Source organism: Gopherus flavomarginatus, chromosome 1 (assembly GCF_025201925.1).
Source record: "Gopherus flavomarginatus isolate rGopFla2 chromosome 1, rGopFla2.mat.asm, whole genome shotgun sequence".
Classification (NCBI taxonomy): domain Eukaryota; kingdom Metazoa; phylum Chordata; order Testudines; family Testudinidae; genus Gopherus; species Gopherus flavomarginatus.
Window position 1 is genome coordinate 88,280,543 of NC_066617.1, and position 13,066 is coordinate 88,293,608.

Sequence of the window (13,066 nt, forward strand, 5' to 3'; positions counted from 1 at the left end):
CCTCAGGGAAGGAGACCTGCTTGCTCGGGGTTCGGGGAACGCGAGAGCAAGCCGGGGAAGGAGACCAGCTTCGCCGCGGTTTGCTCTCGCGTTCCGCGAACCACCCTGCAAACCGCAGGGAAGGAGACCTGCTTGTTCGGGGAACGCGAGAGCAAACCGCGGCGAAGCTGGTCTCCTTCCCCGGTTTGCTCTCGCCTTCCCGGAACCACCCAGCAAACCTCAGGGAAGGAGACCTGCTTGCTCGGGGTTCGGGGAACGCGAGAGCAAGCCGGGGAAGGAGACCAGCTTGATTACCAGAGGCTTCCTCAGGTATGCTGGGATACCTGCTTATTCCACGGAGGTCAAGAAAAGCGCTGGTAAGTGACTATACTTGATTACCAGCGCTGGATCACCAGCGCTGGATCCTCTACACCCGAGACAAAACGGGAGTACGGCCAGCGCTGCAAACAGGGAGTTGCAGCGCTGGTGGTGCCCTGCAGATGTGTACACCTCCTAAGTTGCAGCGCTGTAACTCCCTCACCAGCGCTGCAACTTTCTGATGTAGACAAGCCCACAGTGTCCTGAAAGGCCCTTAAAGTTCTTGGCTTCTCTACTGAGTCTGCAGTTAGACATGTGACATCTGGTGGAAGGAAGTTACATGTGCTACAATCAAAAAATGATAGTGTGATGCCAGGGCCTGTGAAACAATCCAAGTACCGTAGGTAGTAGAAGGACATTTTCACTTTAGCTCACTCACTAATGGAGCATTTTATAATTAAAATTTTGAACTACTGAAAAAAATTAATCTGGTTTATGCAGTATGGACATGAAACAGCATATTATGTGATATCCTAGTATTAGTTGGTCAAAGATTTTGTGTAGACAGACATTGAATGTTAGCACTGTTAGAATGCTTCTTGTCTCAGTTCAGCTGAACAGTTCTTTCCCTTTAGGACCCTTAACAGATGATGTATATTATTTTCCATGTAACTTGTTTTAAGTGGATTTATTGCTGGTTAAATTATTCCATTTTAGACCTGGAAACCAGGATCCTCTCTTTATCCACAGAGGGGATACAGCAGTATGAATCCTCATATTGCCCTATCAGTTTGCCTCAGTAGTTGGTGTGGAGAAGGGACTACTCCTTGGATTGAGAGGGAATTTCAGTCTATGTGGCCGTTCAATCTTTGGCCTCTTCTTCACCACTCATTTCTTACAGCCCACTGAACAGCAATCATGTGGAAATGACTGGGCTATTACTGAGGGGATGGTAAGAGCTTCCATAGTCCATTTCCACTCTAATAAGGCCTCCAGCTTAATGACAAAGAATCTGTGTCCAATTTTATTTCTTCTTTACATCATCTTGAGCAGTAAGCTCTCCACTGACCAAGCATTCCAGAAAATGTAAATCTAGACTATGTAATTCAGGAATGGTAATGCGGCTAGGAGAAGTCTGTTAGTTTAAGGGAGCATTTTTGCTTCTTTAATCATGTTTCTTTTTCTGGCTACAGGAGTTTTTCTCGCTGTAACCCAGGTGTTGGTATACTCCTTTAGTAGTTTTATTTCTGAAGAATCTTGAAGAACTGTTTTATATAAATTGGGTCTTCCTTGTGTAAGTATAGAGATGTAGGGAGCCAGGGCTGTATAAATCCAATCCTGTCTTCCCCATCTATTTTAGACAGTAAGCTAACAGTTTTGACTCTGACCTGGTCTCCATCCCGTATTTCTGTAAGTGCCCCCATCTGTCACCTTCTTATTGCATGAAAAGTTTTAGCCTGGCTCTGTAACTAAAGTCTGCACGCAGCCTCCATTTTATATTTTCTGCCCTGGTTTCTGGTTTCATTACAGCCCATGTAATTAAGTAGACCTTGTAGAATCAAACCCAGCAGCTGTACAGTGCACACTGTTCCTTTTGTTGTCAGTTTTATTTTGACTACACATTGAAGCTTGGCTGTAGAAAGACTGGATGCCTGGGGGTGCGGTGGCCACTTGTGTCATGTTCTGGCACCTGCCATTTGCAATTTAAAGACATCCTAAGTTCTTAGTCTCCATTGTTCCTTTAACATCTAAGTTTAAGTTTTTATTGACGTAGTTGGACTCTGACCTCATGGAGCAATGTTCCTGTGGTGCCTGATGGTGGATTTTAAGCTGGTCCTGTTGGTTTTTAAGGCCCTGGCTGTATGTGAAACCTCATCCCCTGCCCGGCTAGTATTTGGCCTCTGTGCATATCTGCCGCCTCGGTTTTCCCTCTCAGCAGTCATCCAGGACTTTTAGTTTATTCCAGTGACTCACCCCTCTGACTAAGTCACAATAGTTCACTTCTTCCAAAGTTAAAGTCCAAAAGGAAACAAAATCATTCTTTTGCCCCGGACTCTCGCCAGGCACAAGTCTTCTGAGTGTCTGTCTTCTCCCTCAACAGTTTTTAGCTTTTCTCTTTGGTTCAGCGGCCAACCTTCCTGGCCTTCAAACGCTCCCTTCTTCTCCTTTGTTGACAAGGGTGCATGCACCACTCCATGGAGTGGCAGCATAGGAGCACAGGGCCACTCAGAGGATTCAGGGGGCCTGGGATCTTCAGTGGCGGGGGGCCCCCCGCTTCTGCAGTAATTTGGCGGCGGAGGGTCCTTCTGCTCTGGGACCCGCCGCCAAAGTGCCCCGAAGACCCGGCACTTTGGCAGCAGGTCCTGCTTCAGCGGTAATTTGGCGGCGGTGGAAGGACCCCCCGCCGCCAAACACCCAGAACAGAAGAAGCTCCAGGGGCCTGGGCTCTGTGAGAGTTTTCCGGGACCCCCAGAGTGAGTGAAGGACCCCGCTCCAGAAAAACTCTCGTGGGGGCCCCTGCGGGGCGCGGGGCCTGGGGCAAATTGCCCCACTTGCCCCCCCCCCGGACCGCCCTGTAGGAGCACCCATGTCCGCCCTCTTCTACCAGTCTCCATCCTGGAGATCCCAAACAAGTGAATTCTGCCCTGTAAACCAAACTGCCCTGACTTTTTTTCCCAGGGCCTCTTCCTGTATGCTCAGCCTGGCCTCCTTGCTGGCCCTTTTCTGGCTGGTCTTCTCTCTCTTCCTTGGAGTGTCCCTCTTGACTGACCACAGGCTGCCCATGTATCCCAGCAGGTCTGTTAGTCACCTGTGCTCCTCTTATTAATTTCCACATCTTGGGGAGGTGAGCTAAGCCTGTCATAGATAAGGCTGAACCATAACCCTGATAAAAGAACCAGTCCACCGTCTAACAGGCTCTGACAACATCCACTCTCTCGCCATTCTGCTGTTGTTGGGGTTTGTGGTTTTCTTTAGGAGCTTTAGGGATTGGAACTTGCTTTGTCGGTCATCCCCCTTAGTTTCTCATGCTTTTAAAAGAGCAACTAGAAAATGTGTTTCCAGAGGAGTTTTGTGTGTGTGTGTGTGTGTGTTTGTGTGTGTTTGTTTGTTTGTTTGTTTTTTACTATGTCTGCCCTGAATAGGACCCGCTCACTTTTAATTAGGTTGCATTGTTGGGTCTCATATGTTTTTTATACTGATGGTTTGATGTTTTTTATACCTTTAAATTGCCGTGTAGCACTCCAAGTGCCTTAGCTGTGGAGTGTATTCTTTCCCATATTGTACCTTACGGTTACTTATGAAGGAGAAAAACAAATAGATAATTGCACAAGAAAAACTAAGTAAGAGAAGGAAAATGGAGACCCACTTGAGCAGATTGCTATGCAGGCTGTATGAATGTATCTGAAATGCATATTGATATTACAAATGTAATCAGAAAAGCCTTTTAATCTTGTTTACCCTTATCAAGCCTTTGCATGAGGGCAGCTGGGTTTGCTCCTCTGCATTTCCTGCCCATGATTCCTGGCCCTGCTGTTGGCTCCTGTATTTCCCTAAAACGGTTCTTAAAGCCATAGCCACAGTATAGATTGCCAAGGGGAAGCTGGGGAAAGAAAAGGATCCTGAAAGCCTTGATTATATTTTATTTTTTTATTTATTTATTTTAACAAACTAAATGACAGCCCAAGTGTAAGAGGAACATCTTGACAAAAGAACAAACTACAGTGAGAAACTGCCAATGAGGCTGACTGTGCAGGGAGTATGGAGTGGATCTATTTGTGAAATGAACCTGTGCTGTGAAATTCCCAGGCATTCACAGGATTCCCACTTCCTTTACTGTGAGGTGGAGACAGGAAACAATTTAGACACCATAGAATTCCTTTTCAATCTCTGTATTGAGCAGTTTGGCCCCAGCAGCCCTGAGCTCATCTTCAAGACCCCTACCCTGTCCACACTTAAGTTCCAGTTAAAGATAGTTTCTGCTATGCTGCTGACAATTAATCAAGTTGACCTGTATATAAACTGTCAGTTATTCCCCTTCCTCTAAACTCCATCTAGAGTTTATCTTTTCCTTAGGCTGGAAGTTCTCAATGGAAGCACTTCTTCTGCAGTGCTTGAAACACACCTACAACATGAGGGGTACTACCATAAATTGATCATTCATAACAGTGGGTCCAGCCACTGACACTGTTTTAAGAACTGTTTTGATTAGATTGGCTCTGAGCAGGTTTATATGACAGGGTGCTTAGGACAGGATCTACAGCCTTCTGCTTTCGAGCTCCCAGCACTGCTGATACTGGGGAGCTGAACAGCTATTAGCAATAGTGGGAAACAGGAAAAATTCCGTTGTGTAGCAGGGGCCAGTGAGTTGAGTAACCTTCAACCACCTTGCATTGGTAAGTTTTTCATAGCAGGTTCTTTGTGATGGGGTCTGTTGCCTGTGGCCCTTTCTCAGTTGCTCTTCTGTCTTCTCCTTTTCTCTCATTTTATTTATCCCCATCCCTTCTCCCGTAGCTGTGAAGCAGGCCATGACATCTTTGTCACATGTTTTCCTGTATTTTTTAATTCACTATTTGTTAAGTTAAGCTGCCTTTATATTCTTCTTTGGGTGAGTTCCCTCCGTTTTGGAATTTTTCTTCTGTGAAACTGAACATTGTCCACTTTGAAAGTCTTTCTGGTTACCCTTATATTTTTTCTTATTTCTCTCTTTAGCATCTGTAACACAACCACTTCCCCTGCTGTCACCACCACCACCTTTCCCACTCTATTCATGAAGGCTGCCTGTACTTCGCCCTTTGATTAGCTGTGATTGGATGAGTGGGGGAATGGAAAAGTGGACATGCTTTCTTAGCACTGCAGTTTTGTTCTATTTATATAGAAGTTTGCTTATAATTTGACTTTCCCCTGAAGATGAATTTCCTGCTAGATATCTTGACAGTAGGTAGTTTCTGCAGTATATAGTGCTGGCTCATTGATACAAGCTCTTTAGTAATGAACAGTGGTTACTCCTGGTCATATACCTAATGACTGAAGTAAGAGTAGTTTTCTCCATAATGTGCATACTCTGTTGCACCTTCCCTTGCTCTGACAAGGCCCCATATACGACCAGGCGGTAGTGCCCTCACTTTTCCTTTTGTCAAGTTGCTGCAAAAATCCCTTTGTGTCACATAAATAGCTGACATGGGGGTTTGGTAGAGAGGAGACAAGGTATCAGCTGAGGAGGCAGGCAGCAGGGGGAGGCTTTTGGAGCAAGAGCTTGGCTCAGGTGTACTGCAGATGCCTTCCCCAGCTGTGAGGACCCTAAGGGTCCCAGGAAATGGAGCTCCCTCTGTAAACCCTGAGAGCTCCCAAAGGGGTGGAGTGGGCGAGGAGACAGGACATTGAGGGAGGGGAGCTATGCTGCTGAGGTTGTGGCTTCCACATATTGTTCCTAGACTATGGATTTGTCTTCACTGCAAATTTAACACAGGCTCAGTTGCGGGGTTTTCCCTTAACATGCTCCATGTTGACACATCCACATGTGTCACTCTATCAGTGCTTCATGATGAGGTAGCCACCACTCCTTGAGCTATAGTGCAGACCCCAAAGTACCTATTAATGTGTACCGCTCCCCCGAGGTAGCTGCAGTGAAGACATATAGCCTTGGGAAGTCACAACAATCAAGACATGGTGGTCTCTGATCCCTTCCCATAAATCCATTGACCAGGGGTGGATCATCAATCTGCCTCTGCTCAGCTCCTTCCTCCACTCTGCTCAGCTTCCTGCTTGCAGTTTCTCCAGCTTCACTCTTCTCCAGTGCTTGATACAGCAGAATAACGCCCCCTAACAAGGCTGTATCTCAGCGTGCAGCCACATGACCATACGAACATATGTGAATCTTAGTGCAGCTTTGGGCCAGACCTTGGGATATGTGCCCAGATAGTTGTATTCCTTGTCACAACCAGATAGCAATAGCAATAGTGTCGAGGGGCATGGCAGCACAGTTTGGGGTCATGCTATTGCAATTAGGCTACCACAATAGCCTAACTGACCCTGTGATTGCTTACCCCCATGCTTAGCATGCAGTGAAGGCAGATGCTGTGCTCCGATGGTGGTAGGAGCTCCACAGGGCAACCCCCTTCTTCTAGGAACTTTCCTTTGCCTGGGTTTCAGATTAACAGCTGCCAGCCCCCTCTTGGAGCCTTTTCCCATCCAGGTATGACTCATCAGAAATATCCCACTACTTATTCCTGGCTGCTGCCACGTGTCCCCAGGAAAGATGGGAAGCATAGAGCTAGTTTATGGCAGCAGGCTAGGGGAGGGGAAATTGCATGATCTCTTTAGGGAAAGAAGGCTTGTAGGAGGGATTCTCTGCTGTGTTGGGCCTTGGTGTATACTTCAGCTTTAATGTGTTGCACAGTACAAAAGGTCTTGCTTGTTCTACTGATTAAAACACTATATAAGAGCTAGGTATTATCATCATCACTTGCCATTTCCAGTACTTTTGATCTTGAATATGGAACAGATCAAATTGCTGCTGTTAGGGTGAGGGATTGGTTTACCCAAAAAACACCTTTACATTTTTCTTCTCAGAAAGTTTTGAGCTGCCTCTGTGTATTCTTCATAATGTACCATATGCAACTATTCTTTGGGAAGTGATACCACCACTTTGGACAGTCAAGATTTTCTGTGTAAGAACTGAATATGTTTCCTATACTGCCAAGAATGTGTGTATATATATAAAAAGACATGAGATTGTAACTTTTGAGCAAGCCACTTTCTTTAACCATTTGAAATGTTCTGTTTCTGAAGTTCTCTATTAATATATTAGACACTTGTCTTATACTGTGTACTTCTTTGTATCAGCTGTATACTATATTCTTCCTTTCTCTCATTAAAACCTGTTCTTCCTCATCTGTCTTCTGTGCTGCTTTCATTACTAATATCTCCAACGTGATCCTGGACTGGCCCAGAGTTTAAATGCCAGTTTTTCATACATATGAGCCCTATATGTAACAAGGATCATGTTTGCAGTCTGTAATATTGTCATAGTTAAGATACTGTACTAGGGCTGTATAATATTACTTTAGTACAACTAATCCAGTTATTACAAAAATGATTAAAGGTCTAAAAAACATTACCTATGATGGAAGATTGAAAAAATTGGGTTTGTTTAGTCTGGAAAAGAGAAGAATGAGAGGGGACATAACAGTTTCTTCAAGTATGTAAAAGGTTGCTACAAGGAGGAGGGAGAAGAATTGTTTTTCTTAACCTCTGAGGATGCCTCCTTCAATCATCCTTTAGTGCTCCCTCTTTAAGACCCTCCCCTTTTTTTTTTCTTAAAGAAATATGTCCACAGTCAGCTTGATATTATGTTACCGTGGTGGATGTTTTCCCTCTCTGGATTGTTGGACGTTCTTTACCGTTTGCTGCTTCCCAACAGCTACCAGTCCAAGGGAGCAGTAGAGTCCCATGACAGAAAAGGATAAAATTAATTTATTTACATATGATTTTGCCTCCTTTGAATTGGAATCATACACCAGGTTTATGATGTTTGGCAACATGTGAATGTTTTGCCATGTGGAGATAGTAATCATCCTATTCAGACTTTCTGGTGTGGGAGAGAGGCTGTTGCAAATCTGGTTTTATTTCACACTTTGTGAGGAGAGGGGAAGCACATTCAGCCTGATTTTTTCAAGAGCTAATCTTTGTAGTTTCTAGCTTTTTTTCATTCTTCTTAGCTATGGCAACCTAACCTGGGAAGCCATTTACCAGGCACGCTAGTAGAGGATGCTAACAGGCAGACCAACCTAGCAGGGAGAGAAGGAACCTTTTGCCTCCCTGTAAGATAAATAAATTTTTAATTTTTAGCCACAGTGTTCTGAATAGACTGGAATGGGGAGCAAGGTGAAAGGCCAGAGAGGAAACGGATGCAGTAGCTGAGGCAGAAGATGTGCAAAGCGTAGAGGGGCATTTTAGTGATGGAAACAGACACGAGGAAGTACTAGATTCTTGACATGGCGGAGAGAGAACCAGTTTGGATTGGGCACTTCCTGGAAGTTGAGGGAGACAGGAACTGAAAAAATTATATGGAGGTCATGAGCCTGGATCACGGTGATGATGCAACAGCAATGGACCGGGGTGCAAGAGGAGACCTTATTGGGGAGAGGTATTTACTACGGTAGAGAAGAGAGCTCAGACACTCCATGTAACTGTTGGATAACCTACAAAGAGGCAAACTGTTGGCTCTGGTAGCTGTATTAATTACATAAATACGTGCACACAGCCATCCGGCTGCTCTAAACCTAGTGACGCACACAGAGCTTCCTTTTCCACAGCTTTATCATCGTTTCAGAGATAACGCTGATTTGTGTGGCAAAGATGCTGATTAGTTAAGTTCAAATAAAGAAAACAGCATTAGCACGAGCAGGCAGTTCTGGAAAAGGCACCCCTTCTGTACTCTCACACCACTACCATTCCATGCCCTGCATTTTTCTCCAGCTCTTTGGGTAAAATCTCTTGTTAATTTAACATTCAATACATTCTCTCTTTGGGAAATGGAGGTATTGGGGAGAGACACTTATCTATCTTGTGCATGGAATTGTGATCTCATAGGTCATTTCTATCTCTAACAATTTCTGTCCCTTCTCTTCCATGCTAATTAGTTATGTACAATAGGTCCATTTTGGGTGTGCAACCCAAGTTTCAGATATTAATCCAAAGGGTATCTGAAATATCTTGACCTCTTGGATCTATGTATTAAAAGCTTAAAAGAACAATTCCCTGCATTGTTTCTAGTAGCTTCTGCTTCTTTTTGGGATGGAAACACTAAAACAACAGCCTGTGACCTGGTATTTTGCTTCCATTCCTGCCCGGCACTTAGAAACAACTGACCCATGCAAAAACTGGGGGCAGAGGGGAGAGGTTGTGAGGAGAAATGCAGAGTTCCAAAAAGTTCAGCTTGAGTTTGGGTGGAGAATGTCTGCAATCTGCCTGGATCAGTTTGCTCATTCCTAATACTAACCCCCACTGGTGTCACAGATAGTTCGTCTGATCTTCCCTACTGTAGAAACTGAGTGTGGGACATCATCCTCTCCACTTCACACCACGGAGGGGATTAACATAGTCAAAATCCCACTCCTGTGGGCCCAAAGGTATTGGGAGGGAGACAAAAGAGAGTTAACATGGCATATGCACTCTTTTCCTGCACCATTGGGAATCCACAGGTTATGGAGGTGGGGTAGCTAAGAGGGGAACAGCTGGGCATCATCCCTTGGCAAACCCACAAAGTATCCTGTGCAACTTTCCCCTCCCACAGGTTCTTCCAGGAGTTGGATTAATTCCGATCATGGACAGTCAAGCCCCTAGTAAGCTGTCTCTGTGTTAGCATTTTTCTAAAAATGCCTCACCCTTGCACTATTGTAAGTGGCAGCAACACTGGGAGCTCAAAATATAGATCAGCCACCGCTACTCTGACAAATATGTCAACTGATCATGCTCAGAGCTGGTCTAGATGACATCACAGCAGCAACCTGTCCATGCTAGCACTACTTTTCCCAGAGTGAGATTTTCAAAAGTACTCAGCCTTGCAAAAGCACAGTCAGTAATGGAGCACTTCGTCAAGAACATCTTTTGCAATTCAAATATCATTATAAGTAGAGAGACAAAGCTGAGGATACACAATGCTTTGGTAGTGAATCATCCTGATTTATGAGACTGAAACATGGCCCCTCACTGTCGAGATAGAAAAGAAGTTGGACAAGAGAAGAAGTTGGACACCATTCAGATAAAGCATCTCTGTGTGATTGAAAATATCAAATGGTTTCCATTCAGGTTGAATTAAGAGATCAGTGTTCTAACTAAACAGGTCCCATTCTCTCAAATGGTCGCTCAGCACTCTCCAAGATGGTATGGTCATTTGCTCCAAATGCCTACCAACTTCCCTGTGAGAATCATCACTTCAGCCATATGAAAGCAGGATAGAAAAATCCACACACATACCCCCGACCTAAAACATGATGGGTGGATGGCATCAACAGACACCTGTCTCCTACAGGCATTCTACCTTGCCATGCACCAGTTTGGGTTCAGGACAGGACAGCATGGATGCACATAATATGTTTGGTGACCTCTACCCTGCCCAGATAACAAGAGAACTAACTAAGGCTATGTCTACACTAGCACTTCCGTCGCTCAGGGGTGTGAAAAAAACACACCCCGAATGACGTAAGTTACACTGACAGACGTGCCAGTGTGAACAGTGCTGTGTCAGCAGGAGAGCATCTTCCACTGACACAGCTACTGCCGCTCGTTGGGGTTGATTTAATTATGTCAGTGGGAGAGCTCTCTCCCGCCGGCATAGAGCAGCTACATAAGAGCTCTGACAGCAGAACAGCTCTCTAGTGTAGGCCTGGGACAGCCTAAATCGCTGTTTGCCTAACTCTGCTCCTATTGAAGTCAGTGGGAGTTCACCATTGACTTCAATGGGAGCGGAGTCAGGCCCTGAGTGCTTTTGAAAACATACGATTAATTGTCTGCCGTATCTTAGCCCTAACCTCTCTCTTCTTCCAGTATGTGTTCTGGCTGTTCACATGTGAAGTGACAAGTTTACATCACTGAAAATATGACCCTAACCAGACTGGTGGCTATTTTCTACCATTTTGCAGTTAATTCAATGAGATTTTATTGGCATGACAAGCTAAAAGTGTGTAAAAAAAGACAGATTCCTCTGGTATCTGTCAGAGGTAGCTAAAATTTTCCCAGCAAAGGGCTGTACGCTGTATCTGGGGCAATATCTCAGGTCCTTTTGCCATTACTGCCGAATGGTTAATTCTGGGGTGCTGTTTCCAAGCTGTTAACACAAGAATGAACTAGACAATGACCACACAGTATAATAGAGGTTAGCCGACGATGGAGTCTACTGGCATTTGTATTTGTGCCTTGCACATTGGGGTTCTGATTGGACTCTAGCCTTTTGGGCACAATTGCTATAATAAGAATGAGAGGTTTCCGAGGGGCTGCATATTAATGTATATTGCAAAAAAAAAAATGGCCATTGGTTTTGCTTCTGTTCCTACTTCGCTCTCTGCCTTTTTCAGGGGGAGCTTTGGTAGTTTCTGTAGAATCACTGGCAGTCTTTCTGAGTTTGCTTTAACTCATCATAGTGCTCCCCAGGCTGTGTGCTCAGTGCACTGCTGGGAAAAATTTAACCCTGGGCTGCTATTCTCTGATCTGTGCTTCTAAAACATATTTGTGGTTATTAACTGTAAATGACAAAAAAGTAAGTTGCTAAGAGACTTTCTGGATTTAAAGTAATTTGTCTTATATTTTGTCTTTTAATTTCCATGCATAGTTCCAAAAAGGCAAACCTGGCATACCTTAAAAAGGCCAAGTTCAGCTCAGGTTGGCTACAAAGAGGAATGGCAGAACTGGCCTGAACCTGCACCTAGCTCCCAGAAACAAGGCAATAGCAGAATTTCTAAAAATGATTCTGCAGCCTGCATGAGGTGAGAAGTAAACAATCCTATCTGTAGTACTATGACTACTGCCAATATGTCAATGTGTCATAAATAGCAGCCCTTTGATATTGAAAATATTGCCTATGTTGTTTTGGATTGCAACAAATTAAAAGTAAAAAACTGGACAGAGGGAGCAAAGCTTCCCAGAAGGAGGTGATTAGATACAGAAAAAGCAAAATACCTGAATCTGAAATCGTTGGGTAGACAGTAGCCCATATGGTAATCACTCCTGGTCTTTGCTATTTGTTTTTGAAGGTCTTTAGCTGACTTGCTATATCCATTGAAAATATAATTGGCAAAGAGCAGCTTTCCTTGAATGTACATCTGCCAAGGAACATAGAAAAAGCCCAGAATATTAAAATAGGAACAGCCACCTGTTGTTTTAAATGAGGAAATTAGGTTGAAGAACTGACAGGAATGACTCTGAAATAGCCTAGCTATTTACATGAATTGCTGCCTTGAGCTTTGGCCTTTCATTATTTTATTAAAAAGTGTCATACTTCTGAAGTGTCTCAAAGTACTTCATTCCTCTGCATACAGGACAACATTCTGTATGGTGCTTCATGAACTAACAAACAACACAGCTACCTGCCCTGAGGACATTACAATCTAGATTAGGTAAGGCATGATATGGCATAAGGAAAGTAGTGTGAATGGGAGGGAAACTAGCAGAATATTCTGTAATGAGGGTACTTTAGTTTTGCATTGTACCCATTTTCTAGTTCAGTGTTTTAATAAATGTTTTTAGAGCGGACAGGAATGGGAAATTGTGGTACCTCTTCCCCAACCCTTTACAAACATTAATGAAACCTCACACTACACTCATCAGATAAGTATTATACCCCTTTTAAAGATAGGTAGACTGGGATTCAGAGAGGTAAGTGACTTGACGAACGTCACACAATGAGCGCTTTAGATTTGCAGGCTTTAGATGGCACTGTTTCTGTTTGACAGACACACTTCAGATCTAAAGCCAGATCCAGGCATAAACTAAGTCTTTTGTAATCATCTCTCCCTGACAACTAATACAGGAGAATAAAGGTAATTAGAGCTGTTCAAAAAGAAAAAATATAGTATTATTTTGCAAAAATATTCAAAATGTTGTACTTGTTTTCCATTATGAAATATTCTGAGATGAAGCATTTTTAATATTTTTGCAACTTTTGATAATGTTTTCAATAAAATATTAAAAAGTGTTATCAAAATGATTATTGACAATTTGCATTTACCAAAAGCTGTGTTTTTCAGCATTTATTGAAAATCCTGGTTTTTGG

The 13,066-nt window shown here is 43.7% G+C and overlaps 2 protein-coding genes across 6 annotated transcripts in view; one reads left to right on the forward strand and one right to left on the reverse strand.

Moving 5' to 3' along the window:
* VEZT (vezatin, adherens junctions transmembrane protein) overlaps positions 1 to 7,184 on the forward strand; it is a 102,428-nt gene extending 95,244 nt beyond the window's left edge. The window contains exon 12 of the mRNA XM_050934935.1: positions 5,917 to 7,184. Within this exon, the coding sequence (XP_050790892.1) occupies positions 5,917 to 5,975 (59 nt within the window). The 3' untranslated portion in view covers positions 5,976 to 7,184. The remainder of the gene's footprint in view (positions 1 to 5,916) is intronic.
* Positions 1 to 13,066, reverse strand: part of LOC127041897 (uncharacterized protein C3orf20-like) — a 46,412-nt gene that overhangs the window by 2,716 nt on the left and 30,630 nt on the right. For 4 of the 5 annotated variants that reach the window (XR_007771769.1, XM_050935680.1, XM_050935671.1 and 1 more), the window contains one exon: positions 11,974 to 12,116. Coding sequence is in view for 3 of the 5 variants with exons in the window: in XM_050935680.1 (XP_050791637.1) it covers positions 11,974 to 12,116 (143 nt within the window). In the remaining 2 variants the exon portion in view is untranslated. Of the gene's footprint in view, positions 1 to 11,973; positions 12,117 to 13,066 lie in introns of those variants that run through there. The other variant, XM_050935685.1, reaches the window with a different exon arrangement.